General features: G+C 43.2%; 3 protein-coding genes across 8 annotated transcripts in view; 2 read left to right on the forward strand and 1 right to left on the reverse strand.

Annotated features, from left to right (window-relative positions):
• The window catches only part of LOC117428114 (serine/threonine-protein kinase TAO3), a 35,849-nt gene extending 21,460 nt beyond the window's left edge, over window positions 1–14,389 (forward strand). For all 6 annotated transcript variants that reach the window (XM_058994311.1, XM_058994312.1, XM_058994314.1 and 3 more), the window contains 8 exons: window positions 2,558–2,692; window positions 5,893–6,129; window positions 7,803–7,931; window positions 8,582–8,785; window positions 10,161–10,400; window positions 10,593–10,805; window positions 11,458–11,640; window positions 13,287–14,389. In XM_058994311.1, the coding sequence (XP_058850294.1) occupies window positions 2,558–2,692; window positions 5,893–6,129; window positions 7,803–7,931; window positions 8,582–8,785; window positions 10,161–10,400; window positions 10,593–10,805; window positions 11,458–11,640; window positions 13,287–13,448 (1,503 nt within the window). In that variant the 3' untranslated portion in view covers window positions 13,449–14,389. The remainder of the gene's footprint in view (window positions 1–2,557; window positions 2,693–5,892; window positions 6,130–7,802; window positions 7,932–8,581; window positions 8,786–10,160; window positions 10,401–10,592; window positions 10,806–11,457; window positions 11,641–13,286) is intronic.
• A 785-nt stretch (window positions 14,390–15,174) lies between these two features.
• On the reverse strand, window positions 15,175–17,997 carry LOC117427931 (phosphatidylethanolamine-binding protein 1-like). Its single transcript, XM_058994319.1, has 4 exons — window positions 17,706–17,997; window positions 16,893–17,002; window positions 15,993–16,093; window positions 15,175–15,703 (listed from the first exon to the last, which is right to left on the reverse strand). The coding sequence occupies exons 1-4, from the start codon at window positions 17,973–17,975 to the stop codon at window positions 15,486–15,488; spliced, it is 699 nt and encodes a 232-aa protein (XP_058850302.1). The 5' UTR covers window positions 17,976–17,997; the 3' UTR covers window positions 15,175–15,485.
• A 681-nt stretch (window positions 17,998–18,678) lies between these two features.
• Window positions 18,679–24,984, forward strand: LOC117427019 (V-set and immunoglobulin domain-containing protein 10-like). Its single transcript, XM_034045361.3, has 9 exons — window positions 18,679–19,100; window positions 20,153–20,464; window positions 21,332–21,637; window positions 22,122–22,412; window positions 22,650–22,937; window positions 23,647–23,760; window positions 23,856–23,868; window positions 24,291–24,427; window positions 24,690–24,984. Exons 1-9 carry the CDS (start codon window positions 19,022–19,024, stop codon window positions 24,752–24,754), a joined length of 1,605 nt encoding a protein of 534 aa, XP_033901252.3. The 5' UTR covers window positions 18,679–19,021; the 3' UTR covers window positions 24,755–24,984.
• The last annotated feature ends 221 nt before the right edge of the window (window positions 24,985–25,205 follow it).

The following is a 25,205-nucleotide window of genomic DNA, read 5'->3' on the forward strand; positions in this document are numbered from 1 at the left end:
GCAGGTCATCTCTGTACCTCACCCTTCACTCGTGCTACAGCAGCCCTGTTCAAATAGTTTATTCAGCCGTGCCGCTGATTTCCAAGTGGTCGTCAAGCATGGAGACCGCAAGACTGAAACTGAAACTGCAGAAACATCAGCCTCTGTCCTTCGCTGTAAAGCTGGAGAAGCCAGTTTCTCCGGTGGTGTTAGACTACCCTGCGTCCTTCTGAACTTCTCTATTGTTTTTGTTAACCCTACCTTACCTCAGCTGAGGTGTAAAGAACACTTTTAAAAAAACATTTTTATTTAAAACGCTTTTACTTTGACGCCTTATTTTTTTTGAGTCCCAAAGTTTAGCTTTGTCTTGAAGAGCTCGTCTAATTGAGCTGAAATTTTGCTCGGGCATCTAGCACATGTTATGGTAGCAGAATAAGCACCTGATTGCTTAGGCAAATGAAGGATATATGCATTTGATTAAACTTTGCATGGGCATTTGTTCCAAGTAGTTTTCCAGAATACTGCGTCGTTCCTTTTCAAGGCTGACCGAGCTGTTAAGATTACATCTTGGAAACAACATGCAAGCGTCGGGTGACGTTATGCATGGGTATTGTTGTTACTAGAGTTTTGCATGGAGTAGATTTAAAAAACTGCTTATCCAATTGTGCAGAGACTTTCTTTACACAAGTTCAGGGAGTGTGTGAATATTGGTGTATGTGGATGGAAACATATTTACATTTATACTTGAGTGTGGAGGTTGGTTGTGCGTTGTGCGTATATATAATGACTGATGGCATTAATAATGTGTTTACAGACATGGTGGGGGGTGTATGTTGCTCCCCACACATAAAAAACCAAATTCGCTGTCTCACGGGCTGGGAAACAATCATACATTAATTCTGTATTGAAGGATAATTCTGGCAACTGTTCAATATTCTTCTCTTTTAAATATGTTAGCTTCTTATATAATGCAATTCAAAAGTAACAGTTAACTGATACGAAATCGTACCCAGACTACATCAAGATCTCAGAATAACCCTGCAGTTATAATTGGAACACACCTGCCAGCCTAAAAACTGGAGTGATTCTACTTGTATTCTTGGGGCTTTCAAGCACCAACCAAACTTGTTCGAATTCTGTACTGTGTATGAAATGACCAGCCTCTTTTATACCATCCTTTTCAAAACAGAAACAAGTGCAATCATATTGATCCAGGTTGGAAAGAAGACTCCTGCTGCATAGCAGTTTCACCCATTCCAGGTTTTACTATGAGCCTGATTAGCCACAGTGTATAGTTGACAAGCTCAGGTGTGTCTTATTCAACTCCATAGTAAAACCAGGAATGGGATCCAACTGCAATGCAGTGGGAGTCTTATTTCCATCCCTGGTGGCTGCAGCAGCTCTGTAATCAGTAAATGGGAACAGAAAATATACAGAGAACATAACCCCAAACTAATTGAAATGAGCACATTGTTGATGTTATGGAAGATGTAAGAACCAACAGGGCTTTGATGCATTGCCTTACAGGAAGGGGACATTCCTTAATGCATTAAGTGCCGTTGTTCTCATTTGAGGACAGGCTACTCTGTCATTTTTAACTGCAGTCTCCCTGTTATTTTCGTTGCCTCAAACTATTTTGTTATGATAACGTGCCCTAATTTTGTTAAGTGCAAAAGTTAACCCTAAATCTAACGGTTCATTCTGCAAATACAGCCCTTCAGATGCTTCTCTGACACCTCAATATAAAAGGATACACTTCTTGGTGTTTTTCAACCCGCAGTGATGATGAAGCTCCGTTCTCTAAGTGTTGAGCTTCGGACCCGGCGTGAAATTTCACTGCTCTGAATACGGGCACGTCTAACTGGACTGTCCTCAAAACAGAAAAGAACAAAATATTGATTTTTAGGATGTATTGCACTTGATAGGTTAAACATGTCACTGTCTCTTTAAGAGAGAGAGAGAGAGAGAGAGAGAGAGAGAGAGAGAGAGAGAGAGGCATAGAAAGCGCTAGAATCTAAGCCGTTATGTGCAGAAAGCAGCACAGCGCTGGTGTGACTGCTAAATCATTAGAGAGATTTAAAGGGATGATCTCATTACCACCTTGCAATGTTCACAGAAACCCGAAACCTCCAGGACACTTCATTTAGCACAAGCCAGCAAACAGAACCGCAGCAGACCCGGGTCCTCTGTCTTAGGCGTCATGATTTTGTTCAGTGCAGATGCATGCCTCGCTTGGGGAGACCTTGTACCTGTGACAGCGGCATGCTAAGAAAGATGTTAGATTTTCAATCACTTGGAAAGTGTGTTGTATAATACCCCCTCCCATTTTTTTTTTTTTTTTCTTCCACGGTGGAAGAGTCTGCCGGAGATTGAAGCAGCATCCCACTAGCGATCAGCTGACTGTTAGATAGCCTACCTATGTGTTCCTTATTCATTTTACTGTGGAGCTGCAGGGAATAGCAGAGGGCTAAACTATGCATTTCAAACAGTGCCTGTGTAGACAGAGGGGTGAACGAGAGGCAGCCACAGAGGAAAGAGCACAGCCGGACTGTCTCCTTGTTTTCATGCATTTCTGCAGGATCATGTATTCGTAAGGGATGAAGCAAGCTACAGGGATCCCAGGCCTGAGCTGCGGCCTACCTTGTCTGTCCAGAGCCAGGCCCACAACTACAAGAACCGAGAGCGCTTTGCCACAATCAAATCTGCATCTTTGGTAAGCATTTCCTAAGCCCCGAAAGAACGGGGTCGGCGTTTTTAATGCCTGCTGTTGTCATGGCAACGAGGTCCTGTTTTAATAAGCACCTTGTTTGCTCCAATTATGAAGCAGCCTTGTTCTAAAAAGGCTGCTTTTTTTTAATAAAAAACCCGGATTGGAATATCTGGAGCTCCAGTTTTTATTTTATTTTATTTTATTTGTATTATTTATATGTTTCACTTACAAATCTGTGAATACAGTGTGTGTGTGTGTATATATATATATATATATATATATATATATATATATATATATATATATATATATATATATATATATATATGTATATGTATGTATATGTGCTTGATTTTAATGTTTCTAATTGTTTGTGGCGGTGTTTGGCAGAAATGATTATATTTAAATGTTTTCAAGGACAATATTTGTGTCATTTAGCAAAGCTTTTTTATTTATTTATTCATTTTATTTTTTGTAAATGTAGACCTGCTCTCTTCAGCTTTAAGGAAACTGATCGGGGGTTAATAAGGGTGGTTTCTGCCCTGTCTGTTTGTTTTCTAAGTTACAACATCGCTTTCATATGAAGTGAGTAATAGAAGGCAGACCCAGCTGAGAATCTTCATTCCTAATATTGGCAGCAGCGGTGGTGTGGTTAATAAGCTTGAGAGACGAGATCAGTTCTGCAGTAACCCTGCATCTGAAACACTCGGGCGATTTATTAAAACAGTGATGTCACCACTACAGCATGCATGCAAATGACTTCAGGTGGTGGGTCTCAGCCCTGCTCCGTCATGTGCGAACTTATACATCCGAAAAGCAGTAGGAATAAGCAAGCATCCTTCGCTGCGTGGGAAGCGCCGGGATCAGAAGTCGGGAGAACAGGATTGCTGTCCCTCTGCCACCAGGAAGTGCTGTGAAGGGCTCTAGACATTATGGGGCTGGAGCAATGCCAGTTCAGCTTGTGCTCTACCCAGATCACACAGGCTTGGCTCGAGTTCTGCTTTCTAATATTACTGGAGTCAGAAGGACCCATTTTGTACATTCCAGTTGAGGTATTATTAGTTTTACAGTGTTATTATTGTTGTCAGTATACCATTGTATTGGTAGGATCATTAGTATAGCATGGGTAATAATAGGAATGCTGGCAAATAATAAATATTATTCATACCAAATTACTGTATGATCTGCATTCTATGTACAGATCGATGTAGCATTAACCCTCTACGGCCCACAGTATGTTACCTGAACTATTTAATGCCTATTTTCTCAATGTCAAATATATATTGGACACTGGGCAGCAAAGGGTTACGCTGGATTTGCAGTCAGCTGTTACATTGTTGCAAAAAGAACCAGGCTAGCTCCTAATCAAAACAAAGTCTGGTGATTAGGATTGGGCTGTATCCAAACTAGCTGGTACAGAGTTGAAGGTGCTTTGCTGGGAGCTCTGGCTTTGTGCCTGTTGGGCTTAGGGTCAAAATAGCCATGACTAACGTGGCATTCCGTTCTTGTCAGCCGTGGAGGTCACACATTAAACGAAGGCGATCTCCTAGTGTACAGTACCGAATGACATGAACCTCGCAGTGAAGCGTTCTGCTGTGGTCTTCTCCCGGAAGAGAATGGGAGGGTCAGAGTCTCGCTGGGTGCTGTCACTGGGGTGGGGGTCAGGAAAGGGCTTTCTGTTTGGGTTATTATCATTGGTGTGATGACGTTAGTCTTTGTACATGTGTTGGATGGAGGCTGAAGTCCTCTGTTTAACAGGGTGGAGTGGACAAGCTTCAACTGCAGCCGCCCATGTTGTACCTTCTTTGTTCATGTTCCTCGGAAAGATGTTTTTGTCTAAAGCTGAGGGAACACAAAGCGTGGTGGGTAGTCGTGCTGGTTTTGTAGCAGGAGGGTGGTACCTGATGTATGAACCAGAAGATTGTGACGCTGCGATGATGGAACAAGAAGTTGTTAAAATCAGCACCCTGCATTTCAAATAGCATGTGAATCAATAGGGCACCCATCTCATTTTTATTATTAGTTTTATTAAATGATAAACCGAATAGTATTCATAGCCCTTAAAAGGTCTATAATGTTTTTAAAGCTTGTGCCCCTGAAAAAAAAAAACCCCAAAACATATTTAGGTTTCTGCTTCAAAATATAAATTATTCTCTCATTGTAAACATGAATCCCTCTTCTCCCTATTACTATCCTCAAACGAAGCTTTGTGTTCTGATTTGATCTGCGTTCCTTTTTTTCCCTTTTTATTTATTTTGTACTCGGCAGTGAGTTGTTTTTTTTTGTTTTTTTTTGGTTTACCAAGATGCTTTTCCCTGCCTTGCGTATTTGGCCTTTTGAAAACATCACATGCTGTTTCTCGTGAAGTTTTAGCAATCGGGGTCACGACGGATGACTTGGATTGAGCTTTACAGAGCAAGTATTGATTAAAGCTTCTTATAGACTGCCGCTGCTCATGTGACCCACCTGCTAATAGTACTGAGTCCAGAGAAGTTCAGTGTTTATGGATGGGTGGGGATTTCAATCGCAATGCCTACGCTTTGGGGTGTTACGGGGATCCTGGAGAGCGGGGTGCAGCACAGGGCTTTGGGGTGTTACGGGGATCCTGGAGAGTGGGGTGCAGCACAGGGCTTTGGGGTGTTACGGGGATCCTGGAGAGCGGGATGCAGCACAGGGCTTTGGGGTGTTACGGGGATCCTGGAGAGCGGGATGCAGCACAGGGCTTTGGGGTGTTACGGGGATCCTGGAGAGCGGGGTGCAGCACAGGGCTTTGGGAAACCACTTTACCTTGTAATCAGGATGCTTGGCTTCAGAATAGCGTAGGGAAGCTATGAAAAACTACAGGACGAGGTTAATCCAGGGAAATTTATCCTAAAACTAGTTCTGAAAAAACAACATGGAACAAAAAGAAATTTGTAACTATTAATCTGTACCACACAAGGCATGTGCTTCTAGGAATCGCGGTCTGTGGTTTTATTTTGTGTGTTTTTTAAATGGAAATACAGGCTGGTGTAGCAGCAAGTATGAGCTGTGCTGTGGCTGTGGTATTTAGGGTTGTTCTCTTTCTGTTGGGAAAGTCCTGGTTCCCTGACTTGTGTGTGTGTGTGTGTGTGTGTGTGTGTGTGTCTCTCTCTCTCTCTCATCCTCCCCCCCTCTCTCTTTCTCTCTCTCTCATCCCCCTCTCTCTCCCTCTCCTTTAAAAGGTTACGAGGCAGATCCATGAGCATGAGCAGGAGAACGAGCTGCGGGAACAGATGTCAGGATACAAGCGGATGCGACGCCAGCACCAGAAGCAGCTGATCGCTCTGGAGAACAAGCTGAAGGCTGAGATGGACGAGCACCGCCTCAAGCTACAGAAGGAGGTGGAGACTCACGCCAACAACGCGTCCATCGAACTCGAGAAACTGGCCAGGAAACACGCCCTGTACACCGAGAAAGAGGTGGGGCAGCTGGGAAACTGTCATCGCGATGGGGTGGTCAACAGCTTCTTTCCATTTGCTATAAAATGATGGATTTCAAAGTGACAGGGGAAATAGCGTTAGCTCAGATTAGGGTTTTTAAGACAAACCTAATTTCGCAAAAATAACACTTTTCCTTTCCCAGAGGTCTGAAATCCGCCTCTTCATGTCAGGCTAGTAACTGCTTGAAAGCTCTTGTGCAATCTCCCTTGGGGAAGGGATTTGGGACGGGGGGAGACAGGGATGTGAAACACCAGCCTCTTGACAAAGCACTGGTTGTGTGATTGTATCATTTCCTGTGTGATGACATATCAAGAGCAGCCCAGCAGCTCCTTCCTGTGCACAGCATGCAGTGAAAGCAGCCCCAACACATTGCATTGAAGCATGCAGTGAAAGCAGCCCCAACACATTGCATTGAAGCATGCAGTGAAAGCAGCCCCAACACATTGCATTGAAGCATGCAGTGAAAGCAGCCCCAGCACATTGCATTGAAGCATGCAGTGAAAGCAGCCCCAACACATTGCATTGAAGCATGCAGTGAAAGCAGCCCCAACACATTGCATTGAAGCATGCAGTGAAAGCAGCCCCAACACATTGCATTGAAGCATGCAGTGAAAGCAGCCCCAACACATTGCATTGAAGCATGCAGTGAAAGCAGCCCCAACACATTGCATTGAAGCATGCAGTGAAAGCAGCCCCAACACATTGCATTGAAGCATGCAGTGAAAGCAGCCCCAACACATTGCATTGAAGCATGCAGTGAAAGCAGCCCCAACACATTGCATTGAAGCATGCAGTGAAAGCAGCCCCAACACATTGCATTGAAGCATGCAGTGAAAGCAGCCCCAACACATTGCATTGAAGCATGCAGTGAAAGCAGCCCCAACACATTGCATTGAAGCATGCAGTGAAAGCAGCCCCAACACATTGCATTGAATTGTCAAGCTAGCTGGCTTTTAAGGCGTGTTGTCGTTTTCTCACCACAAGGTAGTGATTTTTTTTTGACACATTTTCATTGCATTGTGTTCTGCATGTTAAGAGCTTACATAGGGGCTGCTGTTCTCATGATAAAAATAAAACAAAGTCGATGAAAACGGAAACACATTCATTACTTCATTTTGTGAAACTGGTTACATTCATTCAGAGATGTAGATCTCTCTCTCATATTTATTTATACATTTCTGCAAAGTGTTCACAGACTTTGTACCTGTGACTGCTTGTTAATCAAAAATTAAGGCTTGGCCAATTTAAAAGCCCATTTAGTTGTTTCACAGAAAAAAACCCCTATAAATTAAATCAGTTTTACTATGAACACGTTTCTCAGTTGTGATTGAGATACACAAAAGGCTTAACAGGGATCAGTTGAATTGTTAAAGGAGAGGAAAGCACCGGAAACCAGAAGCACTGTTTATAATGCAGACAGGGGTTTGTTTGTTTTTTTTCCCCCCAATGTTTTGGCAGGATAACTTCTCGAACTCCATAGAGTTCACACAAACTGTTTAAAAATGTATAAAAATTCAAATTAAAAAAATCGTGACCGACCGGGGATATTCTCCGTTGCATTGCTAAAGAATCTCATCTGATTTGCAGTGCCCTGCTGTGGAACTGAAATCGAGCAGTAGTGAATGCTTTCTGTTTTTTTGCTTGTTTGTTAGATAAAAACAGCCTCGGCCGATGAGCGAAAGTTCCAGCAGCAGATCATGGCCCAGCAGAAGAAGGAGCTCACCAACTTCTTAGATAACCAGAAGAAGCAGTACAAGATGTGCAAGGAAAAGATAAAAGAGGCTCGTGCGCTTTTCTTACTACCCATCGAGAGATAGACTTGCTGCTACAGAGTATGGAAAACATGACTTTACTTGCACTTTGAGCACCGCTGCAACTCAGCCAGCATGTTCCCCTGCAGGCTTTTGTAACTGTCTGTTACTTAAATAAATGGCAATGAATAATGGGAGATGATACTCCCAGAACAATATGTGTAAGAGCCAAAGTAGTCCTACTGTAGATGAGAGGCCTATAGTCAGGGTCAGAATAAAACCTGGGGTTTTACAGATTCAGTTCAGTCACATTGGTGTTTATAAACAGTGCTGGATACTGAAACCTTCCCAATATGGTATAGTGGCACTGTTAGTTTTCACACATTGCCCAATGAGGGGCCTCCCTCTTCAGTGCTGAGGGAGCAGTGATGGTTGCTATGCAATCCCTGGCCTTTCTTTTTGAGTTGTGCAGTGCTAATTCATGAGATACAGTCCCTTGAGCTTGAGACCGCCAATAACACAGAGATTGAAGGTAGAACCCAGGTCTCCAGTGGAAGGGCTAGTCCAGTGCATTAAACCACTGTGTGACCCACTGGTGGCTCCCAATGAAGAGTGCACCAGGCGGCACACAGAGTGGAGCCCTGTAGTGTAACGGCTGGCATCTGGAACCTGTGTTGCAGGAGATGAACGAAGACCACAGCACACCCAAGAAGGAGAAGCAGGGGCGCCTGTCCAAACACAAGGAGAACATGCAGCACTCGCAGGCAGAGGACGAGGCCCAGCTGCTGAGTCAGCAGAGAGTGTACTACGACAGGAACTGCCGCTCCTTCAAACGAAAGATCATGATCAAGAGGCACGACTTCGAGCAGGAGCAGATACGAGAGGTATTCACGTTACTTGCTGGAGAAGATGGGAAGGGGTTTTAACCAATTCATCTGTCTCAAGCCATAACTATCAAACACTCAACAGCGTCTCTACCCTAAAATTGTAGGTGATGCAAAACTTTTGAGCTGTACTATTCACCAAGTATATACAGTATGTAGTATACTGGTTTTTTGTTCATTGCTATTTATTTTTTCATCATTAATCTAAGCCACTAGACACGTTATATTTTTCTTGTACAGTATTTTGCCTGCAGTATCAACAAACCAAGCGAGATACTAATATAGATGTTTTGTTGAAGGAAGCTATTTGTGTGCCAGCGTGTGTCAGATGTGGAGCGGTGGTACTTTTTGCTCTCGTGGGTTCAGTTTTGTGGTGTTACTCTAAATGGGTTTTATCTGCAAAGAAGATTAGAAACTTAGAAACTAGGGAGGTATGCAGTAATCCAGAAACCTGAGAACAAAATACATCTATGCAAGAGCAGGAAGAAACATAAACCCCTGTGGAAACTACATGTAGAGAGTTTAACAGGGGAGCACGCCCCTCGCATGACAGGTTGATGCTGTGTAACTGGGATCCCTGATGCAAGTCTGTTTCAGTCACCATGAGCAAAGCAGTACATCTTAAATACTGTGATAAAGGGCTGAATGGAGTGACCGCTTCCAGAAACAAGCCAGCATGAACTGCTGATAACAACTAAATTCAATCCGAGTAGTCCTGGCTCGCCTTTGTGGCCCTACGCCCTGTTGACAGCGGTAGATGTTTCAGATTGTTTTGTTTTTATTTTTTGGTCCAATCCCTGTACACTGCATCGAAGTGGAAAGATGAACAAATATAGTAGAGAGACTCCAGGTTTCTGTTTCAAATGGTTTCAGAGACAATTTTTTAAAACCTAAATAAAGGACCTTTTATTTAGAAACAAGTGGAAGCGGCCAAGGCACACGCTTCTGAGAGGAAGAAACAGTTACATTTGGTATAAAACTAGCAAGAAACAGCTTTGTAGCAGCTAGGAGAAGGTGCAATGCTGCTCTGAGCCCTTCTTTGCTGGTTGTATTGTGTTAATGTAATTCCTTTTAAAACATTTTGTTTAAAGTCCTTTCCCTTGTTGCTAAACAGGGCCAAACAATTTCTAGGTGCCACAACTTCATGATGATGATGTTGGTGGTTGACAGTTGATGGTTGTTGATTGGCTGGCTGGTTGGTGGTTGATGGTTGGTGGCTGATGGTTGTTTGGTTGATTGGTGATTGATGGTTGTTGATTGGTTGATGGGTGGTTGATGGGTGGTTGATGTTTGTTGATTGGTTGATGTTGGTGGTTGTTGATTAGTTGGTGGTTGGTTGTTGATGGTGATATTCCTCTCTTTTACAATGAACCAGGAACTCAATAAGAAGAAGACCCAGAAGGAGATGGAGCACGCCATGCTGATCAGACACGACGAGTCCACCCAGGAGCTGGAGAACCGGCAGCTAAAGACGCTGCAGAAGCTGAGGATGGACCTGATCCGCCTGCAGCACCAGACCGAGCTGGAGAACCAGATCGAGTACAACAACCGGAGAGAGAGGGAGCTGCACAGGAAGCACGTCATGGAGCTGCGACAGCAACCCAAGAACCTGAAGGTACTGCTGACCAGCAACTCAGCCCAGCCCAGCCAAACCCCACACCACCCCCTCACACCTCACACCACCCCCTCGCACCCCACCCCCACACCACCCCCTCACAACCCACCCCCACACCACCCCCTCGCACCCCACACCAAATTGCTTGTACCTTCTGCCGCATGATGTGTGCTGTAACCATCCCTTCGACAGGCCTTGGAGATGCAGATTAAAAAGCAGTTCCAGGACACGTGTAAAGTGCAGACGAAGCAGTACAAAGCGCTACGGAACCATCAGCTGGAGGTCTCCCCGAAGAGCGAACACAAGACCATACTGAAGGCACTGAAGGAAGAGCAGACGCGCAAACTGGCCATTCTGGCAGAACAGTATGAACAAAGCATCAATGAGATGATGGCCTCGCAAGCAGTAAGTCCTTCTGCTGTGAAGAGTCTATACTGGCAGTTTTATTTAGTTATGTTTTCCCAGATGCACCTTTAGCCATTAGGGCAGGGCTGGCCAACCCTGGTCATGGAGAGCCACAATCCTGCAGGTTTTCTAGGTCTCTTTTTTTAAATCATAAATGGCTAAAGACCTGGGAAAAAAAGTTAGTGTTGACCAATATAAGAGAATAATTGGTTCAGTGAAGTAATTGGCATAAAAATCAGAAGACCCTGCGACTCTCCAGAACCAGGGTTGGCTACCCCAGGTTTAGAGCCTAGCCCAGGAAATAACATCCTTCAGTATGCAGTCCAGTCTCTGCTGTGAGGATGGATCTGATGGGAATTGGCATTTCATTGAAGCATGTACAGGAGTTCTAAGCTTCCAGGCCAGATTCCTAACTAGCCCAAACAAGCCTTACTGAAAGCCATACATGCAGATCAGGTTATGCTCCGATAGTTCAGGAGACTGCACAAGTTTCCCTTCACTTACTGCCATGTGATTGTGGAAGGATATTGAGCAGCAGAAGAGATTGATGAATACTCGCAGTATATCTTAAACTGTTATTTATATGACTGATAGGCACGTACGCTGTTGTCAGTTTTGAATGGGAGCCGGGCTAATCCTGTTGGTTTTGCAGCTGCGACTGGACGAGGCCCAGGAAGCGGAGTGCCAAGCATTGAAACACCAGCTTCAGCAGGAAATGGAGCTGCTGAACGCCTACCAGAGCAAGATCAAAATGCAAACGGAAGCACAGCACGAGAGAGAGCTGCAGAAACTGGAGCAGAAGGTGTCCCTGCGGAGAGCCCACCTTGAACAAAAGGTATGTGTGTGCAAGCGGCCCACACAGCCCTGGATCCAATCAAAACTACAGCATCGCCATGTCCTTCATAAAGAAACTGTGATTTCATTCAGGTCACAGTGGGACCTATTCAGACAGACAGACAGACAGACAGACAGACAGACAGACAGACATAAACGTCCTATTAGATATAAACTGTTTTGAAAAATGATTATAAACGTGTAATCCTCTCTGAAACAGTTGACAGAGTTACAGTTGGTTTCACAAACCCACACTAGCATTAATCATGGACTATTTTATCTAAGGGAAGATTAGGTAGCCCTAGATAAGTGCTGGTCAGGGTTTGTAAATGTGTCGGCTGTTTGAGAGGATTAGAAGTTTTATTGTCACTTTATTTAACAATCAAGCAGTGGGTGTACTCTTTCTGTCCCTGTGCTGTTGGGTGCAATACCTGTTCAGCAGCATTGCATGCTAAGCTTCTGTGTATTTATATCTATAAGACTGCCCATCTCCCCACCTGCAGAAGCTATGAGATCACATGACTAGTACCCATTGGAATTAATTCTAACCAGCTAGGAATCTCCTTTTGCAGGTGGACAGACTCTCAGTACTTAGGACTTGTAAGACTTTATTTGAGTTCAATGTAGAAGCAGTTCTGTTTCGGTACTGGGAGCAATTCCCCTGATTTCCTGTTTATTTACCAAACCGTTTATTTTTTTTTTACCAACTTTTAACACCTGTCAGGGAGTTATTACTTGGCGTTTCTTAAGATCTGGCGCCATCTGCTGTGCGGATGTAACATTACAGACTACATGCAGGTTATACAGACCGAATACCGCACTGTTGGTCTCCTGGAGATTTTTTACATATCTCTCTGCCTCTGTGGCTATGCGTTTAGTGACACTTATAGGTATGTTAACAAGCATGTGTAAAAGCCTAGTAATTATATGCTATATTTACTAGAGTTACTGAGGTAGAATTCTTGATTTATTTATATATATATATATATATATATATATATATATATATATATATATATATATATATATATATATATATATATAATTTTATATATATATATTTATATACACACAGTGTATATATGTATATATAATATATATTACATATATATATATACATACATACATACATACATACATACATACATACATACATACAGTGTGTGTGTATATATATATATATATATATATATATATATATATATATATATATATAAATATAATATAATATAATGTGTATTTTTTTAAACTAGTCCCAGAATTTAATAAGACAATATAACAGTTTGTTTTTATATAGCGCTCTTCATGTGCAGCATCTCAGGGCACTTTTACAATAAAAACTCAAAGCCATTGATCAATCAGTCCAGCTCAAAGATCGACCACCTCCAAACAGATTTTAAATGTGATTCAAAAAGACTTGACTGCTCCAGAAGTTCCGCAGTCACTGATCTCAGTGATCCTCGTCTTCTCATTTTCCCACTTGAGCGTGGTCTGCTTGACGATTCCCTCCCTTCATATCTGGTGGGGTTTTCTTCTTGCGGTCGGCTGCCTGCCTGCCCCCAGCCCTGCTGCTTTTGCACCCGGGCTCGGGAGTGGCGTGGGCGGAGTGCTTCGCTGATCTCAGTCATGTTGTGCTGTATCTTTCAGATTGAAGAGGAGCTGGCTTCACTTCAGAAGGAACGCACCGAAAGGATCAAGTACCTGCTGGAACGGCAGGAAAGGGAGATCGAAACCTTCGACGTGGAAAGTGTCCGGCTCGGGTTCGGAAGCTTGGTCACCTTGGACTATCCTAAGGAGGACTACAGATGAAATAGATCTGCCATAAAAAATAAATAAAGAAACCTTCGCCACTTCTCACTGAAAGATGGGCTCTCTCCTACTGACGTTGCCTCTGGACTGGTGCCTGTACAGTCCCTAATAATCAGGGCACTCTTGTAATGTTACAAGTTAATGCTGGATAACTAGCGGTTATCTTTTAACAAAATGGCAAAGTTTTGATGTTCATGTGCAATGATACTTTTGGTGAAACTGAAAAAAAAAGTGGATGTGCTTAATGATCATGCATTAGAAATTCTGTGTCGGTCCGTGCAAAAAAAAAAAAAAAAAAGACATTCTCCTGCAGCCTTATCTTGTGCGCTGCTTCTCTCTTGGTATTTGTTCATCGGGAAACATTTTATTAAGATTGAGCAATTTGATACGTTTAAATATGAACTTGTGATGTACATATCCGTGGTTACGGACGTTACTTCTGGGAAATTGTGATTTAACAAACACTGGCTAAAGTACCTCGGGGCTCGCATTGAACTGTATCATAGTAACGCTCTGCTGTAGCAGGATATGTGAATCCCACACATGCGGCGAGAGGCCCCGGTAGCACACAGGGCTCGGAACTGTTTGTGTATTTTGTGTATAGAAGGATTTATGGAGAGCTTTTACTTATTTTCATATTGTATTTTAACTGGTCCTCGAATCCGATTTTTTTAAAAATATTGTTGTTTTTTTTTTGTTCAGTATTTGGAGCTCTAAGTCTGTCAATGAGATCTTCTATTGGAATTGTCCATCCTAGATCATAGTGTTGCTTTATCCACACTTTCAAGCTGTGTATTTTCTTACAATAAAACGAATCAGTACAAATGCTTTATTATTGCATGCACTTTCAAAAGAAATTCAGGTTACATTAAAAAACAAAGCAAAGCATGAATCTGTCAGAGCTTTGAATTATATTTGTAAATAAAAGTGCTCGCCACGTGTGTTTTGTTTAATTTAATTGAATTGAATGGTCAGCTTGCCATTAAAATGCTGTACTTTCAGCTCCATAGTCTGTAATATAATAAGATTCTCTGTCTAGCTTACATATCACCCTATAGGAAGACACCCACAGAGCACAAAGGAAGTCAATTAACCCTTTCATGCATGGAATATTGTGTGTGTGTGTATATATATATATATATATATATATATATATATATATATATATATATATATAATATTATATATTTGTTTGGACACATAGTAAAAATATTTTTCATTTGAAAATGTTTTGCATTGCTTTATATGGGGGTAACATTGCATCCTCATATGAGGTCCTCATGCATCTGTCCCATATAAAGACTAGGCGAGCTGCATTGTGGAATCTGTCCCCGTGTATGAAGGGGTTAAACTAAAAGCATGTGTCCCGGCTCGTGGTGTGTAAAGGTCTATAGATCCTGTTTACATGCAAATGGATTTACAATAAGAGAGGCAGTGTTGTGCACTGGAAGCCCATGTGAGCAGTCTGGAGAGGGTGGCAGCAAAGGGCAGCCTCCTTTATCCCCTCCTGACACAGCCTTTGAGTGGGCTCTGAAAGCTTTCATCAGCGTGCCTGTGCAGAACTGCAAGTGTCAACATCGACAATGCAATCACAGTCTCCTACTTGCAATGAAAGATCTTGGCTTGTTTCTCTTTTTTTTCTCTACATCTTTCTACCATTTGCAGTGCTGCGCTGCCAGAGTCTGCTCTTTATTGCAGGAAGAATGGAGGCTGCAATGCAAGAACCAACAGCTTACAGCTTTATTAGGGGACAAAGCACTTTCAAAAGTTATTACAATCCTTCTCACAATTTAACTTTCATATTGTTATTGCTGACAAAAAAATAAATAAATCAGTAACTCCCACTTTATTACAGGGAACCAACAAAAATGATCAGCTTTCACTGTACTTTGAGTACTGAACCTATTAAGGCCAGCTGTACTTAAATAAAACATAAAAAAAACAGGAGGGAGTCTAAGCAAAGCAACAAACACAGCTAGCTTTTTGTCAGTTATCAGAACTCCTCCCCCCCTGTGCAGTTCTGTGTGTTTCTTATTTTCACTTTCCAGACAGTTGCTCGTAGAGTTTAGGCACGTAATCGTCCCACTCGGCCTGATAGCACGAGCCAGCGACCGGCGCGGCCAGCTTGTACTTCCTGCGGAACGCGGCGATCTGGAACTTCCCACGGCCGTCTCCAGAGCGGTTAGTCAGAAGAGCTTCGTCACAGGAGAGCTTCCCTGGCTGCTCATACACCAGCCACACGTAACGATGCAGACCTGGAGGGGATTTCAAACTGGGATAACCAGCCCCTTTGCGGGCACACGTTTTCAACACAGTCGCATGCCAAGTTTCTGCAGACGTGGGCATCTGTCGACTATTACATTAGTGCGACACTGCTGTCACCACAACCTGACTGAACACGTATCATTTACAAATACTGCCTTGAATATGCAGCACGCTTGCAAAGGCGAGAAACCATGCATTTCTATGTAGCTGCGTAGGGTCGTTGTCGCTTCTAAAATGTTATTTTGAGCCTTGGAAAGCACTTCCGGGTTGTGATCTTACCGGTTCCTTTGGGAGGGCCAGAACCCACGTAGTCTGACATGACACACCCGCTGCTGATGTCACTGCCCTGCATGTTAATAACGAGGAAATGGTGCCACTCCCTAAATTGGAAATAAAAACAGTGACTTCTTCCGGCTCTCTTGTACTGGTTAAAGCTGGCCTGTCTGCTCCCATTCAGAGCCTGTAACCTGTGAAGAGCCGTTGTGCTGCAGCTGCAATGCGATTCTTTCCATGCATGGCCACCTGTCCACTTTGCATCCCCAGAAAGATCAATACAGGCTTGCTTGCCCCCATCGCTGCCATACAGAATTGCTCCTGCTGCTTGCTGCAGTAAGAGGTTTTAATGATGCATTATAAATACACCCCTTTATAACCAAGGAAGAGAACCATTCAATACAAACCAAAATCACTTTTTTACCCATAACTTTAAAAACATGAATTATATGGTGAAACTTAGACATGTAGGAGGCTGTGTGGTCCAGTGGTTAAAGAAAAGGGCTTGTAACCAGGAGGTCCCCGGTTCAAATCCCAGCTCATCCACTGACTCATTGTGTGACCCTGAGCGAGTCACTTAACCTCCTTGTGCTCCGTCTTTCGGGTGAGACGTAGTTGTAAGTGACTCTGCAGCTGAGGCATAGTTCACACACCCTAGTCTCTGTAAGTCGCCTTGGCTAAAGGCGTCTGCTAAATAAACAAATAATAATAATAAAGTAGACAAACGTTTCGGCTAGTCCCTTTCTCAGCATTCTTTTCGGTAAAAACTACAATATTCTCAATTGAGATGGGACCTAGTTTTTCATTAAACTGCAATGACATTGCACGTGGCCAGAGCAGCAGGTCACACTACGGGTACACGTCATTCCTTCCCAGATTTGGTTATTTAGTCCCCAGCCCCCTCACCTAAACTTTGGATTCTTCCTGCTCGGCGCATCGGGATCCGTCAGCGCCAGAGTGTACAGCTTGTTAGCATCACACCCGTCCCAAGCAATGCTGGTGGGTCGATTCTGCACCTAAAAAAATGAGCGCAAACGCAAGTGAAGAAGGGGCACGGCATGTCTCCCTCGCTCAGATAACGTCCCTTTCTGATTCTGGGACTTGGTTTTCGGGCACCGTCCCAGACTGCTCTGTTCCAGACGATTAGCGTTTTTACAGAACAGTCTTCAGCACAACGCGGTAAACAGGTTACCTGAAGTAACTATGGTTACCTGAAGTAACTATGGTTACCTGAAGTAACTATGGTTACCTGAAGTAACTATGGTTACCTGTCGTTCTTACCAGGATAGACACGAGTGATGGTTTGCAGCGAGCAGGCGTCGCGTGGATAAAGAACGCGCAAAGCATTTGAAAGAGAACACAATTAACAAGGAGTCTCCGATCCTGGTCCTGGGGGGGGTCCAAATAATTAATTTAGGGTGCAGCTGAAACTGAAACCAGGAGGGACACCGGCCCCCCAGGACCAGGATTGGAGCCCCTGCTGTAAGCGACAGTACCGATGCATTTGCAAGAGGGATTGCTACTGTATCACGCTTCAGAGCTGTAGTGTGGTCAGAATCAAAAAATGCGCAACGTCCCGACTGCCAAAATAAAGGCGTCATACCAATTAAAAACATAATAGTGATGATGGCGTGGGTGCGGTAATTACATTGCCCGCTTACTTAGACTGTACTATAATAAAATGTACTATATCCATACATGAACGAATACCAGCGTTACCTGCGTGGGTGTAAGCACTTTCCCCAGCTCGTCTATCTCCACCGACTCATATTTCACCGTCAGAGGGTGGGCTGGTTTCTCCTCGACCTCGGTCAGGGCCAGGTCTCCGCTCCACTTACCAACGTCGACTGGCATTTCTGCAGCACCTGCGCGTAAAAAAACAAAACAGATAATATTTAAATAGGAAAATGCAAGCTGTCTGTAGCCAACAGCGCGCCTGCACAAACCCACTGCCGCTAATCCCACAGGAGAACACGACGCAGTCCCCATAACTCGCTGTCATGTATCTGGGGGTCTTTAACGGATCGAAGAATCCCCCACTTACGTGTCGTCAGCCCACCGTATCCTGTGCTGTTATTGGTGAATTGCCCGCTCCAGGCACATTGTCCCGCCCCCCCGGCGCTGAATAGACATGACCCGCTTTAATTTATATCTGCGCATGGAAATGACTGGACCAGAGCTATAAATGGAACATGTAACTTTGCCAGATTTGACTACTGAGATCAACTTTTTTTTTTTTTTTTTTAATCACAGCTTGTTGCAACTTTACCTCATCTATTTTGATCTTGAGATCCATCATGTAAAATATTCTAAAAACGTTTTTTTTTTTTTTTTAATTTGTACTTATTTGTTTATTTATTTATTTATTCTTTATTTTATTTAATTTTTTTTAAAGTGAGTCATCAGGGACGGCTAGCTCAGTTTTCAAAGCGCTGAGCGGGTGTTTGTCGTTTGTTTGGTTGTTTGGTTCAGGAGACCTGGTTTTGGGTTAAGAGCCATGTTTGAAATGTGCTATTTATCAATATATTTTGTAGGAAATACACATATTGTGGAAAATATTGAAATATGGTTTCAGTCACACGCACACACACACACACTTGTGAAGCCAAGAGTAGTCCAGGACCCCCCTCCAGTGTTAATGGCAATATTGGGAAGTGCACGTGCTTTCCAGGTGTCACTGTGCCTTTAAGAGCAAGGTGGGGTTTAGGTGCGCTCCTGCAGCAGTTAGGATCCGGAAGAATCGGTGGCAAATCAAAGTGTGGTAATACATGATCGAAAATGTGGTGGAGTAATAATATAATGTAACGCACAGAAGCACGGTCGGCGTGCACTTGTACACTTTATAAATCTCAGATTGAGTTGTGATGACAGAGTTTCGGTTTGAGTGATTCAGCATTGCACAGCACGTTCTGCCGGTTATTCACAGGTGGCACCCGAGCGAGTATTGCTGTGTAGTCTGCCTTTGTTGCGCAGGGAGGAATCTGAGAGAAGACAACTCCATTATCCATTATTTTTTTACATTTTTTTAATTATATATGAAAAGAAAGATGTGGGGAGCAGCAATAATAATAACCGTTGTTGTGCTTTGTCAGGGGGTGCCCTCACGTGCGACAGGTAAGACTTGTTTCTTGTTTTTGTTTTGACTGTGTGACAGTGCGTTTGGGGGGGGTCGTTGTTTTCGGGGTGACCTGTATTCAGTATTTGAACGAGCCTAGCTGCACATTCAGTATTTTTTCTGATTTTGGCACAGTTTACCCCTTCGGTCTTTGTCGTGGTTCGAGTGAGCACCACATTTTACCTTCAAAATTCTGAAGTTACATTTAAAATACGTTGCCTTCATGTCTAGGCTGTTCAAAAGTAAACAATACTAGAACAAAATGGATGTCCATTATTATTATTATTATTATTATTATTATTATTATTATTATTATTATTATTATTATCCTTCTAAAGGACAATGCCCGCTAGCCAGCAATATCCCTCCTTTGCAATATCTTCATCACTGATAGACCGTGACGGATTCATCGGACTAAATCACATAACAACTCAAATTAAACATTTGTGGACGACATGTTTTATAATCTGATGATCCACCTGTTGATAAAGCCAACGTGCATCCACATTCCTCTGTTTTTGAGTCTAAGCAGATGCACCTGTTTGGGCATGCTTCACTACTGCATAACACAGGGTTTTTACAAAGTCTCCATGCATTGCCAATGTGGATGAACTGACACAGGCAGCATAGGGAAGCCTCGAACCTAGTGCGTGTGCTGGACATGCAGAGACCACAGAACCAGTTCCAGAGGTCTGAAGGGCCACATTTGGGCCCCTGGATTAACATTGCTTTACCTGCTAAGTGAAGATTTAGGTTGTTAATAATAACTATAGTCGGTTTAATGAGGTTTGTAACTTCAGTTTGGGAGTAAGGACTGCCTGCTACACACACCCTATCAGAAAAACCTGAAGCAGCCAGGCAGCCTACCCTGTAACAACCGTCTGTGAGGGGTGAGGGGGGCCCACTGCCTCGCCCAGCCTTCCAGGTGGTGTGGACCCTCAGCCCAAGCATGTTTGAGTCAAATGGTTGTCCGTACTTCACATAATCATCACTGAAAGATTCATTGTCCCGTACAAGTGAACCTGCAGCTAGCTTTGTTCTCTTTCTACAGATGCTGCTGCTGAGGTGGTGACAGTGGACAGGCTGGCTACAGTGGGAGAAAGCGTGGTTTTGTCTTGCAACAACGCCGCGGTGAATGCAAGCCCTGGTGTAACAGAATGGTCAAAGGATGGCAAGCTTGTTCTGCGTCACAATTCCACCTCCACGGAGAAGTTTGTCGCGGACAGCCGCCTCGCCATTGTGAACAACAGCGCCTTACAGATCAGCAATGTGTCGGGTTCAGACGAGGGCGTGTATTTGTGTAACGTAATGCCGTCAGACATCCAGGAACAGAACCAGCATCCTATTAAACTGGTGCTAGTCAGTAAGTAAACTGAAGGTCAGGGTTACAAAGCTTTTCTGGTTTGTCTTCATACTGTAAAGGTAGCTTCAGCACATCCAACAGTGTGATTCTTCTTTTGAAAGCTGTTTTTCACTTTATCATTCTGTGAGTCCTGATCTTGATGTGAGGTTTTAAACTGCTTATTTAGGCTCTGATGCAGCTCAGTAAACACTTACAAAATGAATGCAGGACTTCTTTTTTTTCAATACAGTAGAAGACAGTTTCCCAGGAGACCTGCTAGTCACCTTACCCAAGTACGTGCCACAACAGTTTATTTTAAGGACCTGCAGCAGGTATGAAGAAAATAAATAAGAAATGAAAAATGGAACCCCCCTTTTTATTTATTTATTTATTTATTTTATTCTTGAGGCCTCTCTTGGTACAAACCCGGGCAGTGCTCTGCTTAGCAGGAAGGTTTTGTTTGTGAGGTTTACTGTGTAAGTGCTGCCCTGATTCTGCCCAGGTAACATCCACAGAAAAACAGTCATTCCGCACTGTCTGATGTCAAAGATTTGACTTCAGGACAGCGGGCACTGTATTGTTAACTGAAGAACCATTTCAATAGATTACGCAGGGCCGCCAGGGGATGCAATGGAAAGTGGAGGTGTGTGTTTAAGAACACAGATACTCTTTATATTGAGCAGTAAATGCACTGTTTGTGGTGGCCTTTAAATTGAATGACTATTTCACAAAATGGGCAGGACCTTCAGTTTTCAGTCCATCAGGGCTATCGGAAAAGCATTTATACTCAAGCAGGCGCATCCGAGATTCTGTGACGTCATCAGTGCAGCTGTGGTGCACAGTTCTCACTGTGGTGACGTTTGGGTCTGTGTTTATTTCTCTTTGCAGGTGGTCCAGATGCTGTATCGATTAATATCACGCCCGCAGTTGTTCTTCTCAATGGAACATATTACACAATCCAGGGTTCAGAGGTCACCTATACCTGCTCCAGCCAATCCTATCCAGCACAGGAGCTTTCCTGGGTGTTTGAAGGGCTTGCATCGAAGCCTCTTAACGTCACATCAGGGAACGGAACCTCGCTTAGCTTCAAGAAGATAAACATCATACCAATTGACCAAGGGAACTACAGCTGCTCAGCCAGAAACCCTGTTTCTGGAAAAACTGTGACGTCGAGCATTGCAATGCTGGTTTACTGTGAGTAGCTTTCAGGTTGTCTTTTTGTCTTGTTTTTTTAATCCTTTTGTATCTCGGAGGCGATTTGAGGAAGTGACTTGATACCTTATTTGCAATATCACAGCGACTTGAAGGCAGTCTGGAAAAAGAGTTCTTGTCGAAATGTATTTAGTTTTTCTAAAGTTATATAAACACTGTACAGCTTTGGCCTAACACTGTGCATCACCTAGAATCTCAGCATTGAGACATAATAAAAACTATATGCACATAATTGATACCTTTTATTTAACATCATGTAATCAAAGACACTAAAACATGATATTGCCGTAATAGTACAGTATTTCATGTTAGATTTCTAAATGTCACACTTTTCAGTTTGTCATTTTTTCGTCAAGTCTATGGAAAACTACAAAGAGGTATGTAAAAAACAATATGTTAATGTAACGTTATTCAGCAGGGTTCACTGGACCTTTGGCCACGGCTGTACATTGCCTTTCATTTTCAGATCGTCCGAGCCGTGCGCCCCGGTGCTCTTCTCAAACGGGGAACAACGCCTCTGATTTGCTGCTGCTCTGCAGCTGGACCGGGGGCTACCCTGAGCCCACACTGCAGTGGAAACATGATGACGAGGAGACCCCAGGAGACTGGCAGCCTGTGCTTAGTGCCTCTGCAGCGAACGCCAGCCTGGACGTGACGATGAGCAGGACCCAGCTGCACGACGGACAAGTGCTGAAGTGTGTGGGGGAGCACCCGGCCGTCCTGTCCAGAATGGAACTCCCCTGCTCAGTAAAGTTAAGTAAGTGCTCGGGGTGTTTAACCCTTTCAGTCCTCAATGATTTTTGTCCAGCTGAAGAATTAACTTCTTTATTGAATGTGCAGCATGTGTTAACGCTAAAATAAGATGAGGCCTTGAGGTCCTGGCAGGACTGAAAGGGTTCATCTGAAATCAGACTTCATTTAAAAGGTATCTTTTCAGAACAGTGTTTGTGTCGGGTCATGCTAACTTGTCTGTGCCTGTTGCTTACTGTTACAGAGGCTCCTTATCCAGAAGGAGAGCCCATGATCACTGGGATCAGCAAACAGAATGTTACCTTAACCTGTCAGGACAAAGACGCCCGCCCTCCTCCTAAAATCACGTGGCTGAGGGGCGTGAGACAGGAGGAGATCGTCCCCAGCTCCAAATACATCATCTCTCAGGGCGAGGCTGTCTCAACCCTAGTAATAACCAACTGCTCCAAGGAGAGTGACGAGGGCTTTTACTTCTGTAGATCAGAGAACCCTGTGGGGGTGCGAGAGCTGGAAGTCCATCTCTCGATAAAGTGTAAGACTGAAAAAAAAACCCAAAAAAAACCTTGCTTTCATTAACTCTTTCATGCATGCATTATTATACATAGTTGGGAAAAAAACCGCATTTGAAGTAGTTTTGGACAAATATATTTTTCCTTGAATGTTTTCAGGTTTTTTTACATTTGGTGATAAAAAATGGCATCCTCCCGTGAGGTCATCGTGCAACAAAGGTGACACGCTGTCTAGCCTCATATGAGGTCATCGTGGATTTGAGTCTCCCACATGTACCATGCATGAAAAGGTTAAAGACCAAACCTCTTTTTTTTTATCTGCTCATTTCCTGATTCAGTGAATCCGATTTTTTGTGCTCTTTCTGTTTCCTGCTTCCCTGATTTTACGCATTTTTAAAAGCATTTTTTTTTTTGGTCACAGTAATAAAAGCTATGTGTTTGAAATTCCAGTACTAGTTTCTACAATTCAATAAATAATTACAAGGTGTGCCTTCCGAATGCTGCTTGACTTGATAGCGCCTCTATTGTGTGCCCAAATAACTCTGCATCCACTTTATGAATGCAAGAGGGTGATTGAACTTCCCTGGAACAACTCACACTAGGAACCGAGTTACCAGAAGCCTCAAGGTGTCAAATGAATTCTAGTTTTAAATTCGTACAATAGGGGAATAATCTCTGTAGTATTCAAACTGTAATTAACTTTTATTTTTATTTTGTATTTACCTTTAACAGCTTCTGCGTACAATGTTGGTGGATTAATTGGGGTAGTCCTTGCCATTGTAATTGTTGGATCTGGGGGTATAATTGGTGCAGTCGTGTATTTGAATCGGGAAAGAATATTCCTCGGTAAGGTCTTTGGGATTTTTTTTTTGTCTCTGATAGGCCAAATTGGATTTTCCTGGTAGTCCTAAACTTTTTTCTGTGTGCTTTGTGTTTTTTAGGACACCGTGTTTGGTGAGTATCCCATTCCCCTAATATTAATTATTATTATTATTATTATTATTTATTTCTTAGCAGACGCCCTTATCCAGGGCGACTTACAACTGTTACAAGATATCACATTATTTTTACATACAATTACCCATTTATACAGTTGGGTTTTTACTGGAGCAATCTAGGTAAAGTACCTTGCTCAAGGGTACAGCAGCAGTGTCCCCCCCACCTGGGATTGAACCCACGACCCTCCGGTCAAGAGTCCAGAGCCCTAACCACTACGCCACACTGCTGCCCTGTGTTCTCATTGGTTATGCTCGCATGTAGAAGAAAAGGTTGAAATTCTAATAGAATTCTCTATACAGTACGTGTATGCAGTTCATGCATCCTGTTGTTTGTTTGTGGACTGTGTTAAGTGAGTATGTGGTTGTGTCGGAGTGCAGGAGCGAGGAGAGGAATGATGTGCTGATGCTGGTGGACTCGGATGACGATGCCCCTTTTGAGGATGACGTTTCAGGATTAACTTCGCTAACCAATGGGAACGCCACACCAGTGGTGAACGACCAGCACACCACTCGCGGTAAGTACCCTGTTATAACCATGCTGTAGACCTAGAACATCACGTAGGGTACTGTAGATTCAAGCTGGTGTCCACTCCATGGGTCAGAGTGGCTACCTGTGAGTGGGCTTAAATGGGTAAAGATCTGCTTGCTACACTGTGTGTGTGTGCATGTGATTTATAGAGATATGGGCACCCAGGCTGTGTTGTGTGTTCACAGTGCCGTCCTGTGCTTGGGATAACGTCTTGTTGTAATGCTGGATGCTTTTAACTTGCTTTACAGACGACCATGAGGAACCACAGGTCCACGATGAAGAGCCACAAGAAAAAGATATCGCAGACACATGAAGGAGATCCAGCCGCTGTCTGTTTGAAAAGCAGATCAATGTACAGCTGATCAGGGAGATTGCCTTTTGTTTGTTTTTAATTGGTGGTTGTTATTGTTATTTTTATGAAAAAAACATTTTTGTATTAATATGCAGTAACAGATTTGGATATAATTATGCTTTTTGTATTTCGCTGTGTGTATAATATTATCTATATAATCATATTTTAAATAAAATTGCATTTTCAAGGTGTTCAGGACTGTTTATCTTATTGTATATTACTGTCTTATATAATTGCACTGTAATTTATTTTCTGCATTGAATTGAACTTCACTCGTGTGTTCTGTCTGAGGGCCCAGGTGCTGTCTTTGTGGGTTATTCGACTTGCAGAAGGAGAAACGCACATGAATTAATCAGACCACGTTTGGAGAAGCGGCTCTCTCAGCTTCCCACACCTGTTCAAAATGCGTGCC

This window comes from Acipenser ruthenus, chromosome 21, assembly GCF_902713425.1.
Source record: "Acipenser ruthenus chromosome 21, fAciRut3.2 maternal haplotype, whole genome shotgun sequence".
Classification (NCBI taxonomy): domain Eukaryota; kingdom Metazoa; phylum Chordata; class Actinopteri; order Acipenseriformes; family Acipenseridae; genus Acipenser; species Acipenser ruthenus.